Below are 24,198 nucleotides of genomic sequence, written 5' to 3' on the forward strand. Positions count from 1 at the left end.
GCCAGTACCACACTGTCTTGATGATCACAGCTTTGTAGTACAGTGGGAAATCTGGCATTGTGATGCCCCCAGCTATGGTTTTCTTTTTCAATGTTCCCCTGGCTCTTTGAGGTCTTTTCTGATCCCACACAAATCTTAAGATAATTTGTTTAAACTTTCTGAAGAAAGTCCATGGTATTTTGATAGGAATTGCATTGAATGTGCAAACTGCCCTGGGTAGCATAGACATTTTCACAATATTAATTCTTCCAATCCATGAGCATGGAATATTTTTCCATCTCTTTATGTCTTCCTCAATTTCTTTCAAAAGTGTTCTATAGTTTTTTAGGGTATAGATCCTTTACCTCTTTGGTTAGGTTTATTTCTAGGTATCTTAAGCTTTTGGGTACAATTGTAAATGGGATTGACTCCTTAATTCCTCTTTCTTCAGTTTCATTGTTAGTGTATAGAAATGCCACTGATTTCTGGGCATTGATTTTGTATCCTGCCACACTGCTGAATTGCTGTATGAGTTCTAGCAATCTTGGGGTGGAGTCTTTTGGGTTTTCTTTTTTTTTTTTAAAGATTTTATTTATTTATTCATAGAGACAGAGACAGAGAGAGAGAGAGAGAGGCAGAGACACAGGCAGAGGAAGAAGCAGGCATCATACAGAGAGCCTGACGTGGGACTCAATCCAGGGTCTCCAGGATCACACCCTGGGCTGCAGGCGGCACTAAACCGCTGCGCCACCGGGGCTGCCCTCTTTTGGGTTTTCTATGTACAGTATCATGTCATCTGGGAAGAGGGAGAGTTTGACTTCTTCTTTGCCAATTTGAATGCCTTTGATTTCTTTTTGTTGTCTGATTGCTGAGGCTAGGACTTCTAGTACTATGTTGAATAGCAGTGGTGAGAGTGGACATCCCTGTCGTGTTCCTGATCTTAGGGGAAAGGCTCTCAGTGTTTCCCCATTGAGAATGATATTTGCTGTGCACTTTTGGTAGATGGTTTTTAAGATGCTGAGAAATGTTCCCTGTATCCCTATACTCTGAAGAGTTTTGATCAGGAATGGATGCTGTATTTTGTCAAATGCTTTCCCTGCATCTATTGAGAGGATCATATGGTTCTTGTTTTTTCTCCTGTTGATATGATCTATCACTTTGATTGCTTTATGAGTGTTGAACCAACCTTGCATCCCGGGGATAATGGTTGGTGAATAATCTTAATGTACTGTTGGATCCTATTGGTTAGTTAGTATCTTGTTGAGAATTTTTGCATCTGTGTTCATCAGGGATATTGGTCTATAATTCTCCTTTTTGGTAGGGTCTTTGTCTGGTTTGGGAATTAAGGTGATGCTGTCCTCATAGAATGAGTTTGGAAGTACTCCATCTCTTTCTATCTTTCGGAACAGCTTTCGTAGAATAGGTATGGTTTCTTCTTTAAACGTTTGATAGAATTCCCCTGGGAAGCCATCTGGCCCTGGACTTTTGTGTCTTGGGAGGTTTTTGATGACTGCTTCAATTTCCTCCCTGGTTATGGGCCTGTTCAGGTTTTCTATTTCTTCCTGTTCCAGTTTTGTTAGTTTGCTGTTTTCCAGAAATGCGCCCATTTCTTCTAGATTGCCTAATTTATTGGCATATATCTGCTCATAATGTTTTTAAAATCGTTTGTATTTCCTTGGTGTTGGTGGTGATCTCTCCTTTCTCATTCATGATTTTATTAATTAGAGTCTTTCTCTCTTTAATAAGGCTGGCTAATGGTTTATCTATCTTATTAATTCTTTCCTGGTTTTGTTGGTCTCCTGGTTTTGTTGGTCTCTTCCACAGTTCTTCTGGTCTCTATTTCATTGATTTCTGCTTGAATCTTTATTATCTCTCTTCTTCTGCTGCTGAGTGTAGGCTTATTTGCTGTTTTTTCTCCAGTTCCTTTAGGTGCAAGGTTAGCTTTTGTATTTGAGTTTTTTCCAATTTTTTTGAGGGATGCTTGCATTGCGATGTATTTCCCTCTCAGGACTGCTTTTGCTGTATCCCAAAGATTTTGAATGGTTGTATCTTCATTCTCATTAGTTTCCATGAGTCTTTTTAATTCTTTTCTGATTTCCTTGTTGACCCTTTCATCTTTTAGCAGGATGGTCTTTAACCTCCATGTGTTTGAATTTCTTCCAAATTTCTTCTTGTGATTGAGCTCAAGTTTCAAAGCATTATGGTCTTAAAATATGCAGGGAACAATCCCAATCTTTTGGTATCAGTTAAGACCTGATTTGTGACCCAGTATGTGGTCTATTCTGAGAAAGTTCCATGTGTGCTTGAGAAGAATGTGTATTCAGTTGCATTTGGATGTAAAGTTCTGTAAATATCTGTGAAATCCATCTGGTCCAGTGTATCATTTAAAGCTCTTGTTTCTTTGGAGATGTTGTGCTTAGAAGATCTGTCATTTGCAGAAAGCGTCATGTTGAAGTCTCCCAGTATTAGTGTATTATTATAAGTATGTCTTAACTTTGGCTATTAATTGATCAATATACTTGGCAGCTCCCACATTAGGGGCATAAGTATTCATGATTGTTCTCTTGTTGGATAGACACTTTAAGTATGATTTAGTGTCCCTCTTCATCTCTTATTACAGTCTTTGGGATAAACTTTAATTTATCTGATATGAGGATTGCTACCCCTGCTTTCTTTTGAGGATCATTTGGATGGTAAATGGTTCTCCAACCTGTCATTTTCAGGCTGTAGGTGTCCTTAGGTCTAAAATGAGTCTCTTGTAGACAGCAAATAGATGGGTCTTGTGTTTTTATCCAGTCTGAAACCCTGCATCTTTTGATGGGATCATTAAGCCCATTCACGTTCAGAGTTACTATCGAAAGATATGAATTTAGTGTCATCATAATCCCTGTTCAGTCCCTGTCTTTGTGCATTATTTCTTTGGACTTCCTCTTTCTTTTACAGAGTCCTCCTTAATATTTCTTGCAGACCCGGCTTGGTGGTCACATATTCTTTCAGTTCCTGCCTGTCTTGGAAGCTCTTTATCTCTCCTCTGAATGAGAGCCTTGCTGGATACAGTATTCTTGGCTGCATGTTCTTCTCATTTAGGACCCTGAATATATCCTGCCAGCCCTTTCTGGCCTGCCAGGTCTCTGTGGAGAGGTCTGCTGTTAATCTAATATTTCTCCCCATATAAGTTAGGGATCTTTTGTCTCTTGCTGCTTTAAGGATTTTTCTCTTTATCTTTGGAATTTGCAAGTTTCACTATTAAATGTTGAGGTGTTGAACGGTTTTTATTGATTTTAGGGGGGGATTTCTCTATCTCCTGGATCTGAATGCCTGTTTCCCTCCCCAAATTAGGCAAGTTTTCAGCTATGATTTGTTCAAATATGTTTTCCTCTGTCCCTCTCAGTGCCCTCTGGAACCCCAATTAAACGTAGATTTTTCCTTCTGAGTCTCATTTATTTCCCTTAACTTTTCTTCATGGTCTTTTAATTGTTTTTCTCTTTTTTTTCTCAGCTTCCTTCCTTGCCATCAACTTGTCTTCTATGTCACTCACTCTTCTACCTCATTAACTCTCGCTGTTAGGACCTCCAGTTTGGATTGCATCTCATTTAATTGATTTTTAATTTTGGCCTGATTAGATCTAAATTCTTCAGTCATGAAGTCTCTTGAATCCTTTATGCTTTTTTCCAGAGCCACCAGGAGCTTTATAATTGTGCGTCTGAATTGGCTTTCTGACATGGAATTGTAATCCAAATTCTGTAACTCTGTGGCAGAGAGTACTGTTTGTGATTCTTTTGTGGTGAGTTCTTCTTCCTAGTCATTTTGCTTAGTGCACAGTGGCTAAAAATGAATTGTATTGGAAAAAGGAAGAAAACAAAAACAAAAAACAAAACAAAACAAGGCGGGGTATCCTCTGGTTCTATATACTGTAAATCCCTTGACTTCCCCTGGAGCTTTCCAGGGCTGCTCCGCCAAGAACTTGCTTTTCCCCTGTCCTTCCACCTGGTCTTCTGGGGGAGGGGCCTGCTGTGCTGATTCTCAGGTGTGTGCACCTGGGGAGCTGCCTCGCCCCTGCCTGGTGCACCACTAGGTGGGAGCTGTTTACCCTGTTCCCTGCGGCCCTGCTCCGTCCCAGGCTCAGGGTGACACCAGGAGGGACAACTCCCCTGGCAGCGGCCAGCTCTCCAGCCCTGGAGTCAGCTCCCCAGTAACTCCCGCAGCTCCCAGTCCGCGGGAGCCTGGATGCTCCGGGTGTGGGGGGCGCTGGGGTGGGCGGCACCGATCTGCACAGCTCGGGGGCGCCTGGTGGCAGGAGCGTCCTTGCTGTCCTGGGCCCTCGCGGCCTCCGCCTGTCCCGGGGGAGGCCGGATCCTGGGCTGTGTCCCCCGCGCCCTGGGCTCCGGGGCCTGCGCCTGGAACCCCCCCGGGGTGCGCAGCCCCCTCCGCGGAGCCGCCGCCTGCCCGACCCGCTTCTCCCGAGGCCCCGCCGGGCGCGCTCCAGCCCTCAGCCGCGCTCTCCCCGGGCGCACCTCCTCTGCTAGTGACCCGGGAACCTGGGGGCTCCGCTGCCCCTCCTGGGTCCTGCCCGGGTTCCCTGCTAAGGGCCTCTCCCTCCGGGAAGAACCCGGTGCGGGTTTTTAAAGTTCCTGCTTCCCCGGGGCTGGGGTCTCCTGCCCCGAGGCTCTCGCCGCCCCCTTGGCCCGGCTCCTCGCGGGGCCCCTCCCCCACTGGATTCTTTCTCTTTCTTTTTCCATCTTCCTACCTTGTTAGAAGCGCAAACTCTTCCCTCTGTAGCGTTCCAGCTGTCCTCTCTAAATCTCAGGTTACATTCGTAGGTTTTCAGGATGATTTGAAAGTTATCTGGGTAAGTTGGTGGGGACAGGTGACTTGGGGACCCTACTCCTCCGCATCTGGTCCCGCCCCCCCTAAATAGGTTAATTTTCTCATGACAAGACTATAAACAATCAGAAAGAAGGGAGGTGACTTTATAGGTGATAGGGACCCACTCCCATGAAGCAGAGTTAAAGTCAGAGCTCCTGGACCTTCTTCTAGGGTCAGCTGTCAGTCCTGCCCCAGGGCCAATGACTAAACTAGGTTTGAAGTTCCAAGTGTGCAATGAGGTTTTCAAATCAGATTTTGCATTTTCTAGGCTTCACAATCCCTGGAAAAGAGTTACAAACAGCACTGTGATTCCTTTATCTGAAACCATCAGTGTGTCTGTCCCTTTTGGCATCCACAGGGGGCTTTTGCAAGTCCTCAGGTTTATGGGACATCTCCTTTTTTAATGTTCAGATGTGTGTTTGGAACTGGGTGACCCAGGCACAGGTGGGGTCAGCAGAAGGGCAAGCCCTGCTCCTTTACAAAGCTACGTTTTGCCAACAGCTCTGAACAGTTGTGAATCATCTGGGTGGACATGTGGGCTGTTTTCTTGACAAAGGTGTGGTATGCGGGTCTGCATCCATGGGAGGGGGTGTTGACTCTAGTCTTGAGGGCTTGGGGACATAGGTGGTTCCTTGTGCTTTGTCTTGGGGGACTTGTGGTATATGGAGCAGTTTCTCATTTCTCCCATTCAGTATTGGAGATGGGATTGGTCAGGGATTATGAGTCAGCCAGGGCAGCATGCAAAGGCTTATTTTGCTCTTTTGTGGAAAGGTGGACAGAGAAAAAGATTCTGTTGATGGTGAGCATGTAGGACTAGTGGTGTCTACAAGGTTAGCATTTATACTCCTGCACAGAACCTGCTTCTAAAATGCCACTGTCGCAGGGCCACTGGGGAGGCGATAGGCTCTGCCCCTCTTACCTTCTGACTCCAAGCTTGACATTGACACTGTGCTTTATCTCTTATTTGAAATCCAGGCACTCACACACACCCATGCCTGTGTGTACGTGCTGTGCGTGCACACGAGTGCACGTGCCTCAGGGTAGGACGGATAGCTTTATGATCAGGTGTGGGGATCATCAGGCTTTATAGCTGGTTTCTTCCTGTCTCTCAAAGTCTCTGCCCAGAGGACCATGAGGAGCAGGTGCTTTTTGCCAAAGATACAGATGCACATACAGATAAACATATTTTTCTACATAAATGACACTTTCATGTTTTTGGTAAAGCGTATTAGGTAAGACAAGAACAATCTGTTGTCACGAAGAAATTTTGAGAAACCTGAAAGCGAGCTTCTCATTTCATCATTTTATAAACTCAGCGAAGGATTTCTGTATGCTGGGGACAAGGAGATCTCGTGTGTGTCCTGGATGTGGCGGCCACCTGGGAATAGCTTACAGGAGCTATTCTGTCAGCAGGAGCATATGATTCTTCAGTGCCCCATTTACGACTTTTTTTGGTGGGGCAAGGGGCTTGGCTGGTTTCTCATAGTATCAAATGTACTCAAAAAGGAGGAGGGACATCATTGAATACAAGGCATTTGGGAAAACATTTGAGATAGTGAAGAAATAAATGCAAAGAGCATCGGTAGTCAGGATAATAGTATTATTCCCAGTGGCGTCATACGCTTTCAGCCATGCCCTGATAAATATTGTATCCTTTGTGCAGAGCAACTAATGCCAGAGGCTGAAAGGCTTGTCTTAGCACTTTCCCTGTGGCCCACAGTGGCCCTTTACCATCCCAGAGGTAAAAGCGTAGTGTTGTAACTCACTATCCTCGTAAATCCTCATGATAGAAACAGTATTGACTTGTTTTTACAAGTCCTTGTCATACGAGAGAGGCTATAGCACTTCTGTTTATTTATTATTATTACTAACGGTAATTTTTGCCAAGAGCTTCCTGTGTATAGGCTCCTTCCATACATGATCTCATTTAATCTTCTCTTGCCTGTGAGGGATAAATACTATCCTTATCCTTTTTTATTTAGGGGGACACTAAGGCTTTGGGTGATGAACTGACTTGTCTGTGATCACACAGGTAGAGGATGCCCAAGCCCTGACCCAGATCCCACCCGGTTACCTGCGGGCACTGCTCTCAATGCTGCCTGGGTCACCTGTGTCATCTGTGCATGCAGTGGTGACACACTGACACAGCAGGGCCAAGATGAGGGTGAGGGAGCAAGGGGGCCAGGGGACAGGTGTGTTATACCCCTGCAAATGCAGTGCTGGATCCTGCCTTCATTGAACAATTTGATCTTTTGCTCATCTCAGATTTTCTTTGCATTAATTTTGCCCTCTTAAAAATACTGCGTTGGGGATATTATTTATCTTGATGATGGGACTTTGCAGTACTCAAGGCAGGCATAATCATCTCTACTTTGCAGGTGAGGACCATGAGGACTAGGGGGTCAGGAGTCTGGAGAAGTCCCATGGCCAAAAGGGCGGTAGCTGGGAGGTTTGCCAGGGCTTCTGGGAGCGGGTTGGAGGTGGCTACGTGACTTACCCTGGGGGATCATAGTTCTCAGGAATGTGTTTCTCTTCTTCCAGGTCGGGAAAGAGGTTGAAGAAGACCCGTAAGTATGACATCATCACTACTCCAGCTGAACGAGTGGAAATGGCCCCATTGAATGAGGAGGATGATGAGGATGAGGATTCCACAGTATTTGACATCAAATACAGGTATCGGGTGGGGACAGAAGCTTCTTCCTGGGCTCTCAGGCGTTGGGGTGGTGGATGGCTCATCTTGGAAAACAACATGAGGCCAGGTGTGGTGTCTGTGTGTCCTTGTGCTTTGGTTACTTGTTTAACCTTGGGACATTCTGTGTATGGAGGGGACACCTTTGATCCCCTCTTAGAACATACAGCACCCAGAAAGCCAGCAGAGAAATGCTTGCAGAGATGTGGTTATTCCCACTTTCCCCAGATATGAACGCTGGAGAAATCCACTTTGCATGAAGACAAGGAGGGCTGAGTGTCAGACAGAGAGCTTGTCACATGCTGCCTGGGGGGATCAGGTCCCAGCAGCTGTATGTGTTACACACGGTGCACACAAATGGACACTTTTCTTTCAGCTGCTCTAAAACTCATGGCTGAGAGCATGGGATGGGGTGGACCTAAAACGGTGGATGGCATTTACCAATGAGCTCCAAAGGCAGGGGTGTGACCTAAAAAGGTAGCCCATAGGAAAGTCAGAATGACTGTGACTTCAGGGTTGTAGTTAGGTTTTGGGATCCTTTAGGAGTGTCCTCTTGATATATGAGATTCTCATTGTAAGGCTGGGGGTGAGTGTAGTTTAGAGATGAGGGCTCAAAGCCTCAGAGAAGAGGAAGCTGTTTGCCCAATGTTCCAGTTATTACCAACAAAGGGGAGACACAAATCTGGGCTGGACCCCATCCTGAACTTTCTACGCCAGAGTTCTCCAGAGAAACAGAACCAATAGAAAGATGTATTATAAAGGTCCAAGCCTGAAGGTCTGAGAACCAGGTCCACGTGAAGGAGAAGACAAGCGTCCCAGCTTGAAAATGGTCAGCAAGGAAAATGAATTCGTCTTACTTACCTTTTGTGCTACTCAGGCCTCCTATTGATTGGATGAGGCCCACCCACACTAGAGAGGGCAATCTACCTCACTCAAGCTACTGCTAAAATTGTTAATCTCCTCAGAAACACCCTCACAGACACACTCAGAATAGTGTTTGGCCAAATATCTGGGCACCCGTTCGCTCGGTCAAGGTGACATGAAAGGTTAACCAGCACACACAGCTTTGCTATACATGAGAAGGCAGGTCCTCCACACCTCTCCTGACTTGTTCTCCATCAGCACAGCCTCTGCTGTTCTTGGCTTTCCTGTATAAATCAATTGTCAGATTCAACAAAACGATGTTTGGGATTTTGACTCCATGCATCAGTTTAAGAGGGAATCGGTCCCTTTATGAGAATCTTCCAATCCATGAATATGGAATGACTGTCATTTGTTTAGGTATTTATCAAAGATTATTTATTTATTTACTTATTTGAGAGAGAGTGAGCGAGAGAGAAAGAGCACAAGCAGGGGGAGCAGGAGAGGGAGAAGCAGGTGTAAGTATATATATGTGTTGTGTGTATTTTTGACTTAAAAATACTATTTTCTTTATCCTCACGTCTGAAAAAAAGGCTGCATTATCATGTTTATATACATACCAATATTAGAAACAGAGTTTGTCAATGAATCACACCTAAATTTTATTAAGAACGCGCAAACATTAAAACACGGATTGCTTTTTTGTGAGCAGCAGAGCAAACCGTTAGCTGTAGTTTGCGTGTTAGGTAAATAGTAGCACTCTTTGAGTAGAATCAAAACAATTGGTGGTATTCATTCATACTGGAACATAATAGACACATCAGAAAGTCAGTGATTGTCCTGGTTTTATTGCTTAGCCATTTTATCTGTCTCACATTCATTGCACAGAAATGAAACCTAATGGGAAGCAAACTATGTCCTCATTATTAGCCACGATGAAGAGGGTCCTGCTGCATCCCACAGGCCAGGAGCATCATACAATAGAGAGCACTTGAGGGCTTAAGTGGATCAATGTACTGTTTTGATTCTGAGATACTGAATAGAATCTCATCCATGCTTAGTGATTGAACCAAAGGTGGAAGCCTTCCATCTCACCAAACAGGAAAAAGACCCTAACAAAGAAATATAACAATCAATCTGTGCCGATACTCTATCTTTAGACTCCTACTTTAGTGCAAGGTGGAAAAAGGGGCCCTTTCTTGAGTACTTGGATACAGGGGTTATTGTGGTCTGGAGACTGCTGGGTTGATACTGAGGCTGGGATCATGAAAAGAAAGTGCATATTGAAACCACCACCGGATTATGAACATTTCCCAGCTCATCTTGGTTCTTCAGACAATGGAGCCAGTGCCTTTCCCAGGCTGACACTTTGTGCTGTATTGACACTGGCACCTTGCTAGCAGTTTTCACATATACTGTAAAGTAGCTCTAGCCACAGCCAGCATGCTCTGCATTATATCTCCAGGACTTGTTTATATCCTAATTGGAAGTTTGTACCTTTTGACCATCTTCACCCAAATCCCCCACCCCCAGCACTCTGCTTCTGGTCACTTACATATCAGATCTCTTTCTCTATGAGGTGGTTTTTTTTTTGTTGTTGTTGTTTGTTTTCTGGTTTTAGATTCCACACATGAGTCAGATCATAGTATTAATTTTTCACTGTCTTGCTTATTTCACTTATCATAATGGCTTCAAGGTCCATCCATGTTGTTGCAGATGGCCTGATTTCCTTCTTTTTTTATGCTGAATAATATTCTGTTGTGTATATATACCACATTTCCCTTATTATTTTTTTAAGATTTTATTTATTCTTTTCAGAGCTCACGAGCAGGGGCAGGGGCGGAGGGAGATGGAGAAGCAGACTCCCCGCTGAGCAGGGAGCCCCATGCGGGGCTAAATCTCAGGACCCTGAGACCATGGCCTGAGCTGAAGGCAGAGGCTTAACCATCTGAGTCACTCAGGTGCTCCTATACTGCATTTTCTTTATCTGTACATGTGTCGACGGACACTGGCTGTTTCCATGTCTTGACTATTGTAAATACTGATGCAGTAATGCAGGGAGGCAGATATCTCTTCAACATAATGATTTTATTTCTAAAAGCAAATGATTAAATTGAACCACCTGGTAGATGTTAAGGTAACATATTAATACTTTTGTTTTTTGAAAGTCTGAGTTTGCTCCCTGGTCTGATGTAAGGCAAGAGCAGGTAGGAAACTATGTCTCAGGGCATGCTCTGGAGCATTGTCATTGGCCACTTTAATAATGAGCACTCCACCTCTATCTGACATGACAATAGCATGGAGCCCCTCAATACATGCTAATTTTTTTTAGATTCTATTTATTTATTTATGAGAGACACAGAGAGAGAGGCAGAGACATAGGCAGAGGGAGAAGCAGGCTGCCTGCAAGGAGCCAGATGCAGGACTCAATCCCAGGACCCTAGGATCACAACCTGAACCAAAAAGGCAGATGCTCAACCACTGAGCCACCCAGGCACCCCATCCCAGTAATTTTTTTTGTATATTTTTTATTGGAGTTTGATTTGCCAACATATAATATAACACCCAGTGCTCATCCCATCAAGTGCCCCCCTCAGTGCCCGTCACCCAGTCACCCCATCCCCCTGCCCACCTCCCCTTCTACTACCCCTTGTTCGTTTCCCAGAGTTAGGAGTCTCTCATGTTTTGTCACCCTCTCTGATTTTTCCCACTCATTTTCTCTCCTTTCTCCTATAATCCCTTTCACTATTTTTCATATTCCCCATGAGTGAAATCATATAATGATTGTCCTTCTCTGATTGACTTACTTCCCTCAGCATAATACCCTCCACTTCCATCCATGTCAAAGCAAATGGTGGGTATTCATCGTTTCTAATGGCTGAGTAATATTCCATTGTATATATAGACTACATCTTCTTTATCCATTCATCTTACAATGGACACCAAGGCTCCTTCCAGTTTGGGCTGCAGGTGTCTCGGCTTTTCACTGCATCTGTATTTTTGGGGTAAATCCCCAGTAGTGTAATTTCTGGGTCATAGGATAGCTCTATTTTTAACTCTTTGAGGAACCTCCACACAGTTTTCCAGTGTGGCTGCACCAGTTCACATTCCTACCAGCAGTGCAAGAGGGTTCCCCTTTCTTCACATCCTCTCCAACATTTGTTTTTTCTTGTCTTGTTAATTTTCCCCATTCTCGCTGGTGTGAGGTGGTATCTCATGTGGCTTTGATTTGTATTTCCCTGAAGGCCAGCGATGCGGAGCATTTTCTCATGTGCTTGTTGGCCATGTGTATGTCTTCTTTGGTGGAGCTGTTCTGAAGGATAGAAAGGGAAAGAATACTTCCAAACTCATTTTATGAGTCCAACATCACCCTAATTCCCAAACCAGACAAAGACCCCACCAAAAAGGAGAATTATAGACCAATATCTCTGATGAACACAGATGCAAAAATTCTCAACAAGATACTAGCCAATAGGCTCCAATAGTACATTAAGGAGATTATTCACCATGACCGAGTGGGATTTATCCCTGGGATGCAAGGTTGGTTCAACACTTGTAAAACAATCAACGTGATAGATCACATCACCAAGAAAAAAAACAAGAACCATATGATCCTCTCAATAGATGCAGAGAAAGCATTTAACAAAATACAGCATCCATTCCTGATCAAAACTCTTCAGAGTGTAGGGATACAGGGAACATTCCTCAGCATCATAAAAGGCATCTATGAAAAGCCCACAGCAAATATCATTCTCAATAGGGAAACACTGAGAGCCTTTCCCCCTAAGATCAGGAACACGACAGTGATGTCCACTCTCACCACTGCTATTCAACATAGTACTAGAAGTCCTAGCCTCAGCAATCAGACAACAAAAAGAAATCAAAGGCATTCAAATTGGCAAAGAAGTCAAACTCTCCCTCTTTGCAGATGACATGATACTACTGTACATAGAAAACCCAAAAGACTCCACCCAAAATTGCTAGAACTCATAAGCAATTCGGCAGTGTAGCAGGATACAAAATCAATGCCCAGAAATCAGTGGCATTTCTATACACTAACAATGAGACTGAAGAAAAAGAAATTAAGGAGTCAATCCCATTTACATTTGCACCCAAAAGCATAAGACACCTAGAAATAAACCTAACCAAAGAGGTAAAGGATCTATACCCTAAAAACTACAGAACACTTCTGAAAGAAATTGAGGAAGACACAAAGAGATGGAAAAATATTCCATGCTCATGGATTGGAAGAATTAATATTGTGAAAATGTCTATGCTACCCAGGGCAATTTGCATGTTCAATGCAATCCCTATCAAAATACCATGGACTTTCTTCAGAGAGTTGGAACAAATCATCTTAAGATTTGTGTGGAATCAGAAAAGACTCCAAATAGCCAGGGGAACATAAAAAAAGAAAACCAGAGCCGGGGGCATCGCAATGCTGGATTTCAGCTTGTACTACAAAGCTGTGATCATCAAGACAATGTGGTACTGACACAAAAACACACATAGATCAATGGAACAGAGTAGAGGACCCAGAAATGGGCCCTCAACTCTATGGTCAACTAATATTCGAAAAAGCAGGAAACACTAGCCACTGGAAAAAGGACAGTCTCTTCAATAAATGATGCTGGGAAATTGGACAGCCAAGTGCAGAAGAATGAAACTGTACCACTCTCTTACACCACACACAAAGATAGACCCAAAATGGATGAAAGATCTAATGTGAGACAAGAATCCATCAAAATCCTAGAGAAGAACATAGGCAAACACCCTTTTGGAACTTGGCCATGCAACTTCTTGCAAGATACATCTATAAAGGCAAGAGAAACAAAAGCAAAAATGAACTATTAGGGCTTAATCAAGATAAAAAGACTTCTTCACAGCAAAGATACAGTCAACAAAACTAAAAGACAACCTACAGAATGGGAGAAGATATTTGCAAATGACCTATCAGATAAACGGCTAGTTTCCAAGATCTATAAAGAACTTAATAAACTCACCAGCAAAGAAACAAACAATCCAATCATGAAATGGGCTAAAGACATGTCCCAGTAATTTTTAATGCAGGAATTACCTTAAGTACCTAAGGCACCTTGATGTCTCTCCTCCACCACCATTCTAATCCATTTTAGGGGGTAGAGGAAAGACATCAGGAAGGACCTAAGGTCCCATTGGACTCAGGTCCCAGCCAATCCACTTGTGTTAGCCTTCTGTCCCAGATCATTAGCCCTATTGAGCCTGTGTCTAGCAGGCTTGTTGTCCATGCTTGGGTTTCTGTTTCCGGGGCTGCTGGCTTCTCTCTCCTGCTACTTTGGGGACAGCTTCAAAGACAGGTTCTTCTGCAATCCACTGTCACATGATTTGTGACTGTGTCTCCTATATTGCTTAAAAAATATAATTTTCTCACTTTTTGTTCATGGTGTCTGGAATTATGGTTGATTTTTTGAAATACTGATTTCTTAAAAAATCCAGAAACCTCACCAAACTCTCATTAATTGTAGTAGTATAAATGGGGATTTGGGGGTTTTCTATGTAGATATATCAACCTGGACTCATGAGAGCCCCCCCACAAATCCTTCAACATTTCATCTCTTTTTTAAGCCTTTTTGTACTCACTTTTGGCCTCTAAGTCACTTAGATAGAAGTGATGATAATAGACATTCTGGATCTTCTTTTTAAAGATTTATTTATTTACTTGAGAGAGAGAGAGGAGTGGGGAGGGGCAGAGGGAGAGAATCTCAGGCAGAGCCCAACAAGGGGCTTGATCTCCTGACACCGAGATCACGACCTGAGCAGAAACCAAAAGTCAGACCCTTACCCGACTGCCACTCAGGCGCCCTATTCCATCTTATTCTTTACCTTAAAGCGCATGCTTTCCATACTGACCACTAAGAGTGGTGGTCACAGTAGGGTGGTAGGTAGAGTTTCTTTTCTGGGAAGCTCCTCTCTGTTCCTGGTTAGCTAATGTCAAATTTTATTTAAATGCCGTTTCTAGTTCTATTGGGAGGGTCATATCGTTACCTTCAGTCTGTTAAGGTGGTGAAATTATCTTTGTTGGCTTTTCTGATACTAAACTGGCTTTGCATCCATGTGATAAGATGAGCTTGATTGTGGTTGTGGTGCCCAGTCACGCACGCTGCTATCTCCAGTTGGCTGATATTTTGTTTAGGATGCTGTTGGTTCTCTGAGTGACCAAGATTGGTTTGTCTTTTTCCTACTTTGCAAGGTCTTGGGTAGGCTTTGTTAAGAGTTTTAGTAGTAGAACAAGTTTTCCTGATAAAAGAAGTTAGGGTGCATTCTTTATTTTCCTTGTCTCTGGACTAGTTTGTGTCAGATTAGAATTATTTGTTTCTAAATGTTTAGTAAAACATGCTGAAACCCACTGGAACTTGATGCTTTCTTAGTGCGAAGACTTTTTAAAAACTATTGACGTTTGGTTCTTTGAGTCATGATAGGACTATATAGTCTTTATCTGTTTCTTCTTGGGTCAGTTTTGATGGGTTGTATTTCTTGGACTTTGTCCACATCATCTAAGTTTTCAAATATATTACCCTAAAGTTGCTCACAACATTCTCCTATCTTTTTAATCTTGGTAATGTACAGACACAATCCTCTTTCCATTCTTAATAATTCTTGATTATATTTGCCTTTTCTTGGTTTCCTAGATCAGTCTTACTGGAAGTTTAATTTTATTTATCTACATAAAGAACCATGTTTTGGCTTCTTTGATTTGCAACTTCATGCCTCCCTTCTTCTTCTTCTTTCCTCCTCCTCCTCCTTCTCCTCCTCCTCCTCCTTCTTCTTCTTCTTCCTTCTTCTTTCTTCTTCTTTCTTCTTCTTCCTTCTTCTTTCTTCTATTAATACAGTATTTGTTTGTCTTCCCTCTGTCAAATGCTGAGCCAAGCACTTTCCCCAGGCTGCCTGGGGAGGTAGAGAGAACGGAACATACTGGGCAGATGAGACACGGGAGAAAGACCTATGGGAAGCGTGGATGGCTCTTTTACGTGGCGAAGAGGATGAGAAAGGCCACCATCAGGCAGAAAAGCCCCATGACCTCCAGGAGGGCAAAGCCCAGGATGGCATAGGAGAAGAGTTGTTGCTTCAGAGAGGGGTTCCTGGCCTAACCTATGATGAGGCTCCCAAACACAGTCCTGAATCCACCCCCAGAGCCAGTCACCCCTACCATGGCGGCCCCGGGCCCAGTGCACTTGGTAGCTGTGCAAGGTCCTTGAAATGGCACTGGTTGGGAAGGAGTGAGGTCAGGGGACATGAGGCTATCATGCTGCTGGGGCTCTCATCTGTCATTGTCTCCGGTGAATTTAGCACCACTGCCAACAGTGAGAGGTGCTCCCATCCTCGAAGCAGGTGGAGGTGAACTTGGCACAGGTGTCTGTTTTCAAGGGCTGAGGGATGGATGGCAGGAGAGTTGCTCCTGGTGTGGAGAAGACAGAAGGGGGCGGGGGCTCTGCCTCCCTTCCTAAGCTTTCTTCAGGTGTGTTCCATTATCTTTTCCAGTGTCTTCCATTGAGCAGTTAGCTCTTAATTTGCAGCTTACTTTCCTGGTGTCAGCATTTATCCCGTAATATCTCCATTTGCTGACTCCCATAGGCTTTCTTTGTTGCCAGGCGCTCGCCTGCCTCCCTGTGTGTTGTGCTTCAAGCAGCTCCGGGTAGAAGTTTGTGTTGTTCGTGGTTGAAATGATACCAGGATGCGCATGAACTTGGAGCCAGGTCACTAGACACAAGCCTGCTCTGGTCCTCAGGCCCAAAGGTGACGGATGGTTCAGGAAGACGGAGCAAGACCTTTCCTAGTATAGATGTAATGTATGCTGTAGATGTGGCCGATAAGAGAAAGGGAAAATAAAATCACCTGTAATCTCACTGCTTAATGGTAACCACTAGAGTGTGTGTGAGTTTGTATCTGTGAATTTTCTTTTTTGTAGAAGTTGGACCAGGTTACACATGCTGTTTTGAAACCATTTTCCATCAGAACAGCATATTGCAAACAACTTTATAGGTCAGTAAGTTTGAAAGAACAAGAATTTTAAGACCAGTTTTATGTTCGCTTTAGCATTTTTGAGAACTTCCTGGTCTGCACCTGATAATCTGCTCACAGGTACTTGTCTTTTTCTGTGTAGATGTAGCTGATGAGTATTGAGGTTCCCTCTGGGAAACGGGCCATATTTAAATTGGTGCAGCTGAATGGGGACCTTGGGTTATTTTGTGTGAGTACAAAGAGGAGAGTTGTGTTCTTCATGCCAGAGCGGTGAGGCAGTAACTTGGTCCATGCTGTTGCATGGCCAGTTCTTTGGTAACATTTTGTGACTTAGAGCCTGGACGCATCAGCCAGGCAGGGAATGAAGAGGAGGTGGCCAAGTGAGGCTTCTGTGCAGAGCCCTCTTGTTAGGCTCTGACGCAACTGGGATGTGCTCATCCTCGAGGTAAGACCCCCGATGTGGTGGTGGGGATTGGTTTGGAGGGGTGGGGAGGGAAAAAAGTCTGTAGAAGTGTCTTTCCAACTCTGCACTTCAGAAGCCTAATTAGAGGAAAGAACTGATGGCTGAACAGATTATGGAGAACCCTGGGGTTTTGGAATGATTCTGGATTTCACATGGTGTTTTGAGTTCTGGCTCTTTGTGCTTTGAGCTTGGTTGGCCTGGTGTGCAGCTGTGGCTGATATTTTGGGATCCCATGTGCCCCTATGCTTTATTACAGGAGACTTCTGTGCCCCCTCACCACCCCCTCAGGTGAGGCAGATGCTGCCCTTTGTCCTGTCTTCCGTGGGTGGTAAAAGTGGCCGTGGCAGGTGCAGCCCGAAGGGAGGCTGCTGGGAGGCTGGGAGACACACTGCTCCTACCTGCATGCTTCCATTCCCTGTTCCTTTGCCTCTTAGGTCTGGAAAAGCTGTGGCCTGTGGGAATACTGTCATGCATCCTAGAAATGCCTGCTTCCCACCCTCTTGTGGGTAGAGCTTCCTGTGGGAATCTCATTAGAAACCAGTGGGATTTCTGCTGTGATGCCGGGCGCTGTGCCTGGCATCTTGTCTTTGGAACAAAGGGCATTTGGTGGCTGTTTGCAGCAAGAGGCCCCAGGAGGCTAGGCTGAGAGCAGGAGGAAACAGATTGACTTGCTTGTCCTAGACTGAAACCCCAGGGCTCAGAGTCCCCATGGACACCCATGGCACTTGCTAAGCACACTCAGAGCAGTGACTTCTGCAAGGTTGGACTCGGAAGGCCCTTCTCCCTATCCCGTGCTTCCTCATCTTCTGGAACGAAGATTTTAGAGTGAGGAATGGCACTGTTAGGAACATCAACATGTGGACAGCTGTGGAGGCGATGGGTATTGTGAACTTCTGAGGCCTGGAAGGCATCGGTGACCCAGGCCCCTACCACCCACTGAGGATGCTGGGGGAGTATCCTACCTGGACCTGAAACAACAAACAGGAGTCCTTCCCGGACCAGTTTGAATGAAGCTCTGTTAGTCATCTTCCTTATAGGATGCCGAGCTTATATGTGTAAAATGGGCATGTCATGAGACATTTTTGTTTCTTTGAAAAGCCATATTGGGAGTCTGGGGTCAGTTCTTGATAAGGTATCATGCACCTCAAAACTCTTTGAGTTTCAGGTCTATGAGGGGAGAACCTATGCAAACAGGAATTTGTGGGGCAGCCCGGGTGGCTCAGCGGTTTAGCACTGCCTTTGGCCCAGGGCCTGATCCTGGAGACCCGGGATCAAGTCCCACATCGGGCTCCCTGCATAGAGTCTGCTTCTCCCTCTGCCAGTGTCTCTGCCTCTCTCTCTGTGTCTCTCATGAATAAATAAAATCTTAAAAAAAAAAACCAGGAATTTGTGCAGCAATGAAAATTTACCGTTAAGTGAACATGACTTACTCAGTTTCTTGCCTACACGCACACGCACACACACAGAATTTATATAGATCTATGTAAGAATCAGGCACAAAGAAAAAACAAAAACAAGAACCCAGCACAAATAATTCTCACCAGCAGTGCTTTTTAAAAAAATAACTAGCCACATTATTCAGTTGTTCCCTTCTCTGGCGTCCTGGGTTGAAAGCTGGAGGAGTGCTCACAGGTCGTGGTGATCCTTCCGTCTGTCTCCATCTCACACATCCTCACAGCAAGGGCCTGGGCTCCTCCCTTTGCACCTTTGTCATTTATTTCTTGTGGCCGGTGTGCCCTTTCCTGAGGTGGCCCTCACTGCTGCACTGAGAGGTCAGCTGCCAGGGTGCTGGCCAGGGGCTTCTTGTGTTGAGGACTCTTTCTGCTGCCAAACAAAGCATGGGAGGGACATGGACAGGTTGGGACACGTCTCTCTCCATGATGGTTATAACCCAGTGTTGTTGGGCAAGAAGGACACTTGGAAGTTTTTGAAGGGAACAGGCATGAGGCATGGCGCCTAACCATGCCTTCACTTCTCAGGGAGCTTCAAAGGAGGATGGGGGTGGGCTCAGCATCGAGACTCTGTCGGGTTTATTTTAATGATGAAGCAGGAGTGTCAGTAGCAGTTTGGCTCTTCTGGAGGAGAGAAGGAGGCTAAAAGAGTCCTTTTAAAAATCTTCCTCAACTGGGTGTTATACTCTGTGTTGGAAAATTGAATTTAGATTTAAAAAAAAAAATCTCTGCTCACCCCGCACTCCATGTGTCCAGCTTGGGAGCCTGCTTGTTCCATTGGCCATGAGTGAGGCAGGCTGAGCCCAACCTGCTCTTGGGAAGCTGGTGCTGAGATGAGGAGACAGCAGGAGCACTGACAGCCTGAGAACCACAGGGGAGGAAAGAATGGGGTGCTGTGGACAGCCAGGAGGGGTGCCTTTCTTGGGCAAGAAGCTCTTTCCAAAGGAGAGGAAGATGGTGGTGGGTTTGAAAGGAAGCACCCCAAAGCAGATTGAGGGCCAGGGAGGAGCGAGGGCGTTGCAGGAGGAGTTAATAGCATGTGTGAAGTGTGCAAGTTTGAGCGAGTGGAGGGAGCACCAGGTGAGCTGCAGCTGTGAGCCTCTGCCCCCCAGCCCCAGAGCTCTCCAGAGGAAAACCCCAAAGCTGCATGACCTTGGGGAGGCAGCAGGATGAAATGAAGAGACGTAGTGTCTGTGTCCATGGTCCCCTGGAACCTCCTGAATCAGAGCATCACTGGAGAGTCTGAAGCTAAACCCACTGCTCAGACTCGCCATGGGGCTCCCCTCCTTCTTAAGAGGCCAAGGAGCTGGTGACCCCTAAAGGCAACTGCATGTGTCCAGAGTGACTGCTCCCCTGTGCAGGTGTGTGGAAGCTCTGTTTTCTCCTTTCTGGTGGCAGCCCTGCAGGTTTAGCTCTGCTGTGGAGGAACCGAGGAATTGTGCTGAGTGTGGTGATTCGTGGGGAGGGGGGATCCCTGTGTCTGCTCCATTCTACCATCCACTGTGTGCATTTATTCTATAAGCACAAGTGTGGGGTGCCTGGGTGACTGAGTTGGTGAAGCATCTACCTTTGGCTCAGGTCATGATCCTGGGGCCCTGGGATTGAGTCCCGCATCCGGCTCTTTGCTCAGTGAGAAGTCTGCTTCTCATTCTCCCTCTGCTTCTCCCCCTGCTTGTGCTCTCTCTCAAATAAACTCTATTTAAAAAAAAAAAGATTTAAGTACAGGGGTGTAAACAGCTGCCTGGGAGGATGTGCACTGATAGAGATCCTGGCGGAAAACCCGGGGACAGGCTCTTGTAGCATCCCCAAGATGTGCTGTCACCACATCAGCAATATTGGCATGCCCATTCATGGTTTGGTCTTTGAAAGCTTTGAAAAGTCTTTCCTCTGTCCCCCGGTTCCCCTAGCCCCCACCGCCCCATCCTCAATGTTGAACCTGCAGTGGTGCAGCCTGATAATTGTGGGGAGGCCTGGTGGGAGTCTGAACACTTGAGGTCTGCAGGCTACATCTGTAGAATGGGGGCGGGGGGCGAATACCTGGGCTCCCTGGATGTCAGCCGTTCGGAGGTTACCCCCACCCCAGCCTGGGGGGCAGTGCCTGTGGGTGTTGGAGGAAAGCCACCCTGCACGGCTTGGACATGGCTATGCGATTTGCCTTGTTCACCCTCCAGTCTGTTGAGGGAGATACCCTAGTGGCCAATATGAGGATACCCTTATCTGTTTTTTTTTTCTTTTCTTAAAAGAAGTTTTTATTCAGAAGTAATTTCAAACTTAAAAAAAAGTTGCAAGAACAAAAATAGTATACTCTTTACCCAGATTTTCCTGGTTTCACATTTTGCCTCATTTACCTGGTGATGGCTCTGTGTGTGTGCATATGGATTTTTTTTTTTTCTGAACTCATTTGAGGGTAAGTGACATACATCATGTCCCTTTTCCAGCAAATATTTCCTAAAACTAGGATGTCCATGTCCTTTAAAAGACAGTCACCCAATAATGATGATATTTATATTTGGGGTCATGTAACATTTTGAAAAGAAATTCATTATTTTGTAACTTCTGTTAAATCCCCACTGTTTTTATATGTGTGATTTTGTGATGCCCATGATCCAGCGTGAACAGAGAACATTGGTGGCTCTGACCTTGCGGATTTCCCCTCCTTTCTTGTATCTCTTTGGATGAATGAGGTCTTGAGTGGATCTGGTTTCCAAGCTTTCTTTCACTTGCTGCATGAATGTTTTTCGTATCCCCACATTGCCTGGTACCGTGTGCTTGGTGCTGGAGGTTAAAGGTGAGGGAGCTCAGACAAGGGTTTTGCCTGCGAGGAGCTCTCAGCCTAAATGAGTCAGATATGAAGCAGGTAATGATGTAAACCAGGGGTTCGCAAACTATGGCCTGTGGGTCAGATCTGGTGGTCTGCCTGTTTTTGTGTGGCTCACGAGCCAAGATTTTTACATTTCTAATGGTTGAGAAAGAATTAAGAGACAACAGTTCACGACATGTACAAATTGTTTACAAATTAAATTTCAGTGTCCACAAATAAAGTTTTATTGGAACACTGTCATGCTCAAGCTTCTTTCTTTTTTCTTTCTTTTAATATTTTATTTAAGTTCAATTTGCCAACATACGGTGTAACGCCCAGTGCTTATCCCATCAAAGATTTTTATTTATTTGAGAGAGCACAGGCAGGGGAAGAGGGAGAGGGAGAAGCAGACTCCCTACTGAGCAGGGAGCCAGACATGGGGCTCAATCCCAGGACCCTGAGATCATGACCTGAGTCAATGCAAATGCTCAACCAACTGAGCCACCCAGGTGCCCCTCAAGCATTTTCATGCCCTCTGTGGCTGCTTTTGATCCACAAGAACAGAGTTGAGTAGTTGTTACAGAGAATGTAGGACCTAGCAAGTGAAAAATACTTACTCTCTGGAGTTTTACAGAAAACTTTTGCTGAGCCCCGATGTAAACACTGGTTGAATTGCTAGGAAGGAAGGATGCAAGGAGAAAAGAAGTGATGTACTAGGGAGTCTGCATAGGGAGCTAGGATCCTGAGGTAGGAGCTGAAGGGAATGAAGGAGTTACCTTCCAGACAGCATGTTCAAAAATCCTGTGGTTGGTGAGTGTGACCTGCAGGCTGGAGACTTTAGGCTCAGAATGGATGCAGGATTCTGCTGAGGGCACTGACTGGTTCTTCCTTTTCTTTCAGGTAAAACCTATTTTCAGCATGTTGGCATCCTGTGGAACGTTGGTCAGCTGCAGCCTGGGGTGTGAAGGATCTGGAATCTGTCTCGTTGGAGGTGTTGAAACCAAAACAAATGTTGTTGATGAAACTCTGGCACAGTTGTGTCGAACATCAGCTCAGAATATCACTGCAGGAGTCTCCTCTACCACGCTCTGGAAGCCCCTTTAAAATGCCACCCTTTCCTCCTCAAGAAGGCTTTTGCCTTGCTAAGGGGCAGAGGTCAAAACACTTTGACTTAAAAAATAAGGTAACTGTTATTAAAAGTAAAGAGTAAAGATCAGAAGTTAACAGGAACCTAAAAAAAAAAAAAAAAAAAAAGCCTGAAGAATTCAGCTTTTAATTTTCTGACATTCTGCTCTCCTGGATCTACAACATTCTAGATGTCTGACCTTTTGGTGGTCTTCCGGGCTTGGCCAAATTCTGGCCTGCTTTTGGTGATGGCTGTGTGAAAGTTCAGTTGAAATGTCATGAGCTGGCCAGCCCTTGCAGAAGTATACTGGTGTTTGTGGCTCCTTTTCTTTCCTTTTTAAAAAGAAGGGTTCAGCAGAATCAGAGCTAATTCACAAAGAATTTTGAATATCAGGGAAAAACCTATATGTATGCGTGTGTACATGTGCATGCATGAGTGTGTGTGGGTGTGTGTGTCTGTACACCTAGAATTTCTCCCTTTCTGGGGGGAGAAGAGGCAGTATAAGGCAACTTTTCGTTAGGAACATCCTCTGTGTGTTTCTCTGCCCTGTTCTACACTGTTGCTCTTGGTAATGGAATTTTAAAAAATCACTGTGGTGATTCAGATGAATGGGGGTTGGGTTGGCTGGAAAAGGCACAGTGTTGGGGGCCAGGTTTGAAGTTGGTGTAGGCCAGGCTGTCCTGGAAATCCTCCTGAACCCAGGAGGTTACAGCAGCAAGCCTCCTCCTGCAGGTGTGGGTGGGGATGGTGGGCGGTGGCTTGTTTCAGAGCTTGTGGGCCCAGACGTCTGTGGGCTTCCAGAAGCAGGGCTGACCTCTCAGGTTGGTGAAGACCTTGCATTTTGCTGTTTCCTAAGGGTTGAGGTTATCTGCTGCAGCCAAGCTGCTTCTGCTAAAGCTCTGTTTAGCAGTGCCTTTGGGGTCCTGGCAATCTGTTCTGGAGAGGGGTTTTGCTTTTTTTTTTTTTTTTTTTTTATCCCCTTGTTTCTTTTCTGGCATTGTGCAGGGTTTGTGCATTTGCCTGTTGGTAGTCTGCCCTGTTGCTTTGGATGAAAACTCTGTAGGCTTTTCTGATTCACCTGTTCTTAGAAGGGCCATCAGGTCTGCTGGGTCCCTGGGTTCCTGAGGCCCTGACTCTTGGGAAGGCGTGAGGGCCTCTGCAGGAAAGAGGGGGTGCCCGGGGAGACGGCTCGAGCGGAGTGCAGTGCAGAACACACCTGTACGACCACCTGTCCCTCTGCCCACTCTGTCTCATGTGTTGGTTTGCTTTCCTTCTGCTCTCCTCCGCCCTGTTTGCCTCCCCTCCACAGGGTACTCCTGGGCCAGAGTGGTGACTCAGGGGGACCAGCCGCCAGCAGCTGGGCACCCTCTGAACCTTGGAACTGGAACTCCATGCGGGAAAGCTGGATTCTTCCGCCTTACACATCAACACCGGGCCACCTGCTGGCTGGCCGAGAGTGACCTTCCAAATTCTTGAGCTTCAACACTACAGGCTCTTAAATAAAACCCTTTTGGCGTGACCCAGGTGTGCATCAGTTTGGATGTTTTCTGAGGAGGCACCAGCAAGGTGCCTTTTGGGGCTCAGGGGTATGGGCTCAAGGCTGGGAGGAGGGCAGAGGTGGGGGGCTCAGGGGGAGATGCCTGGTCTTGGTGTTTAAATTTTTGAAAAGATTTTATTTATTCATGAGAGGCACAGAGAGAAAGGCAGAGACACAGGCGGAGCGAGAAGCAGGCTCCCTGCACAGAGGCCGACGTGGGACTCGATCCAGGACCCCAGGATCACGATCTGAGCCAAAGGCAGATGTTCAACCACTGAGCCACCCAGGCGTCCCGGTCCTGGTGGCTTAGAGGACAGCTTAGGAATGCACTCGGGCTGGAGGACAGGAGGACACATGGTGGATGCTTCCAGATGCATGTGTAGGTGCATCTGATCATTTCTTGGAGGCTGCCGCTTTGGCAAGAACAT

General features: G+C 45.5%; 1 protein-coding gene across 1 annotated transcript in view; it reads left to right on the forward strand.

The window, feature by feature from the left end:
- Positions 1-23,752, forward strand: part of FAM174B (family with sequence similarity 174 member B) — a 43,009-nt gene extending 19,257 nt beyond the window's left edge. The window contains exons 2-3 of the mRNA XM_025437342.3: positions 7,387-7,518; positions 22,008-23,752. Of these exons, the coding sequence (XP_025293127.3) occupies positions 7,387-7,518; positions 22,008-22,011 (136 nt within the window). The 3' untranslated portion in view covers positions 22,012-23,752. The remainder of the gene's footprint in view (positions 1-7,386; positions 7,519-22,007) is intronic.
- The last annotated feature ends 446 nt before the right edge of the window (positions 23,753-24,198 follow it).

This window comes from Canis lupus, chromosome 3 (genome assembly GCF_003254725.2).
Source record: "Canis lupus dingo isolate Sandy chromosome 3, ASM325472v2, whole genome shotgun sequence".
Taxonomy (NCBI): Eukaryota; Metazoa; Chordata; class Mammalia; order Carnivora; family Canidae; genus Canis; species Canis lupus.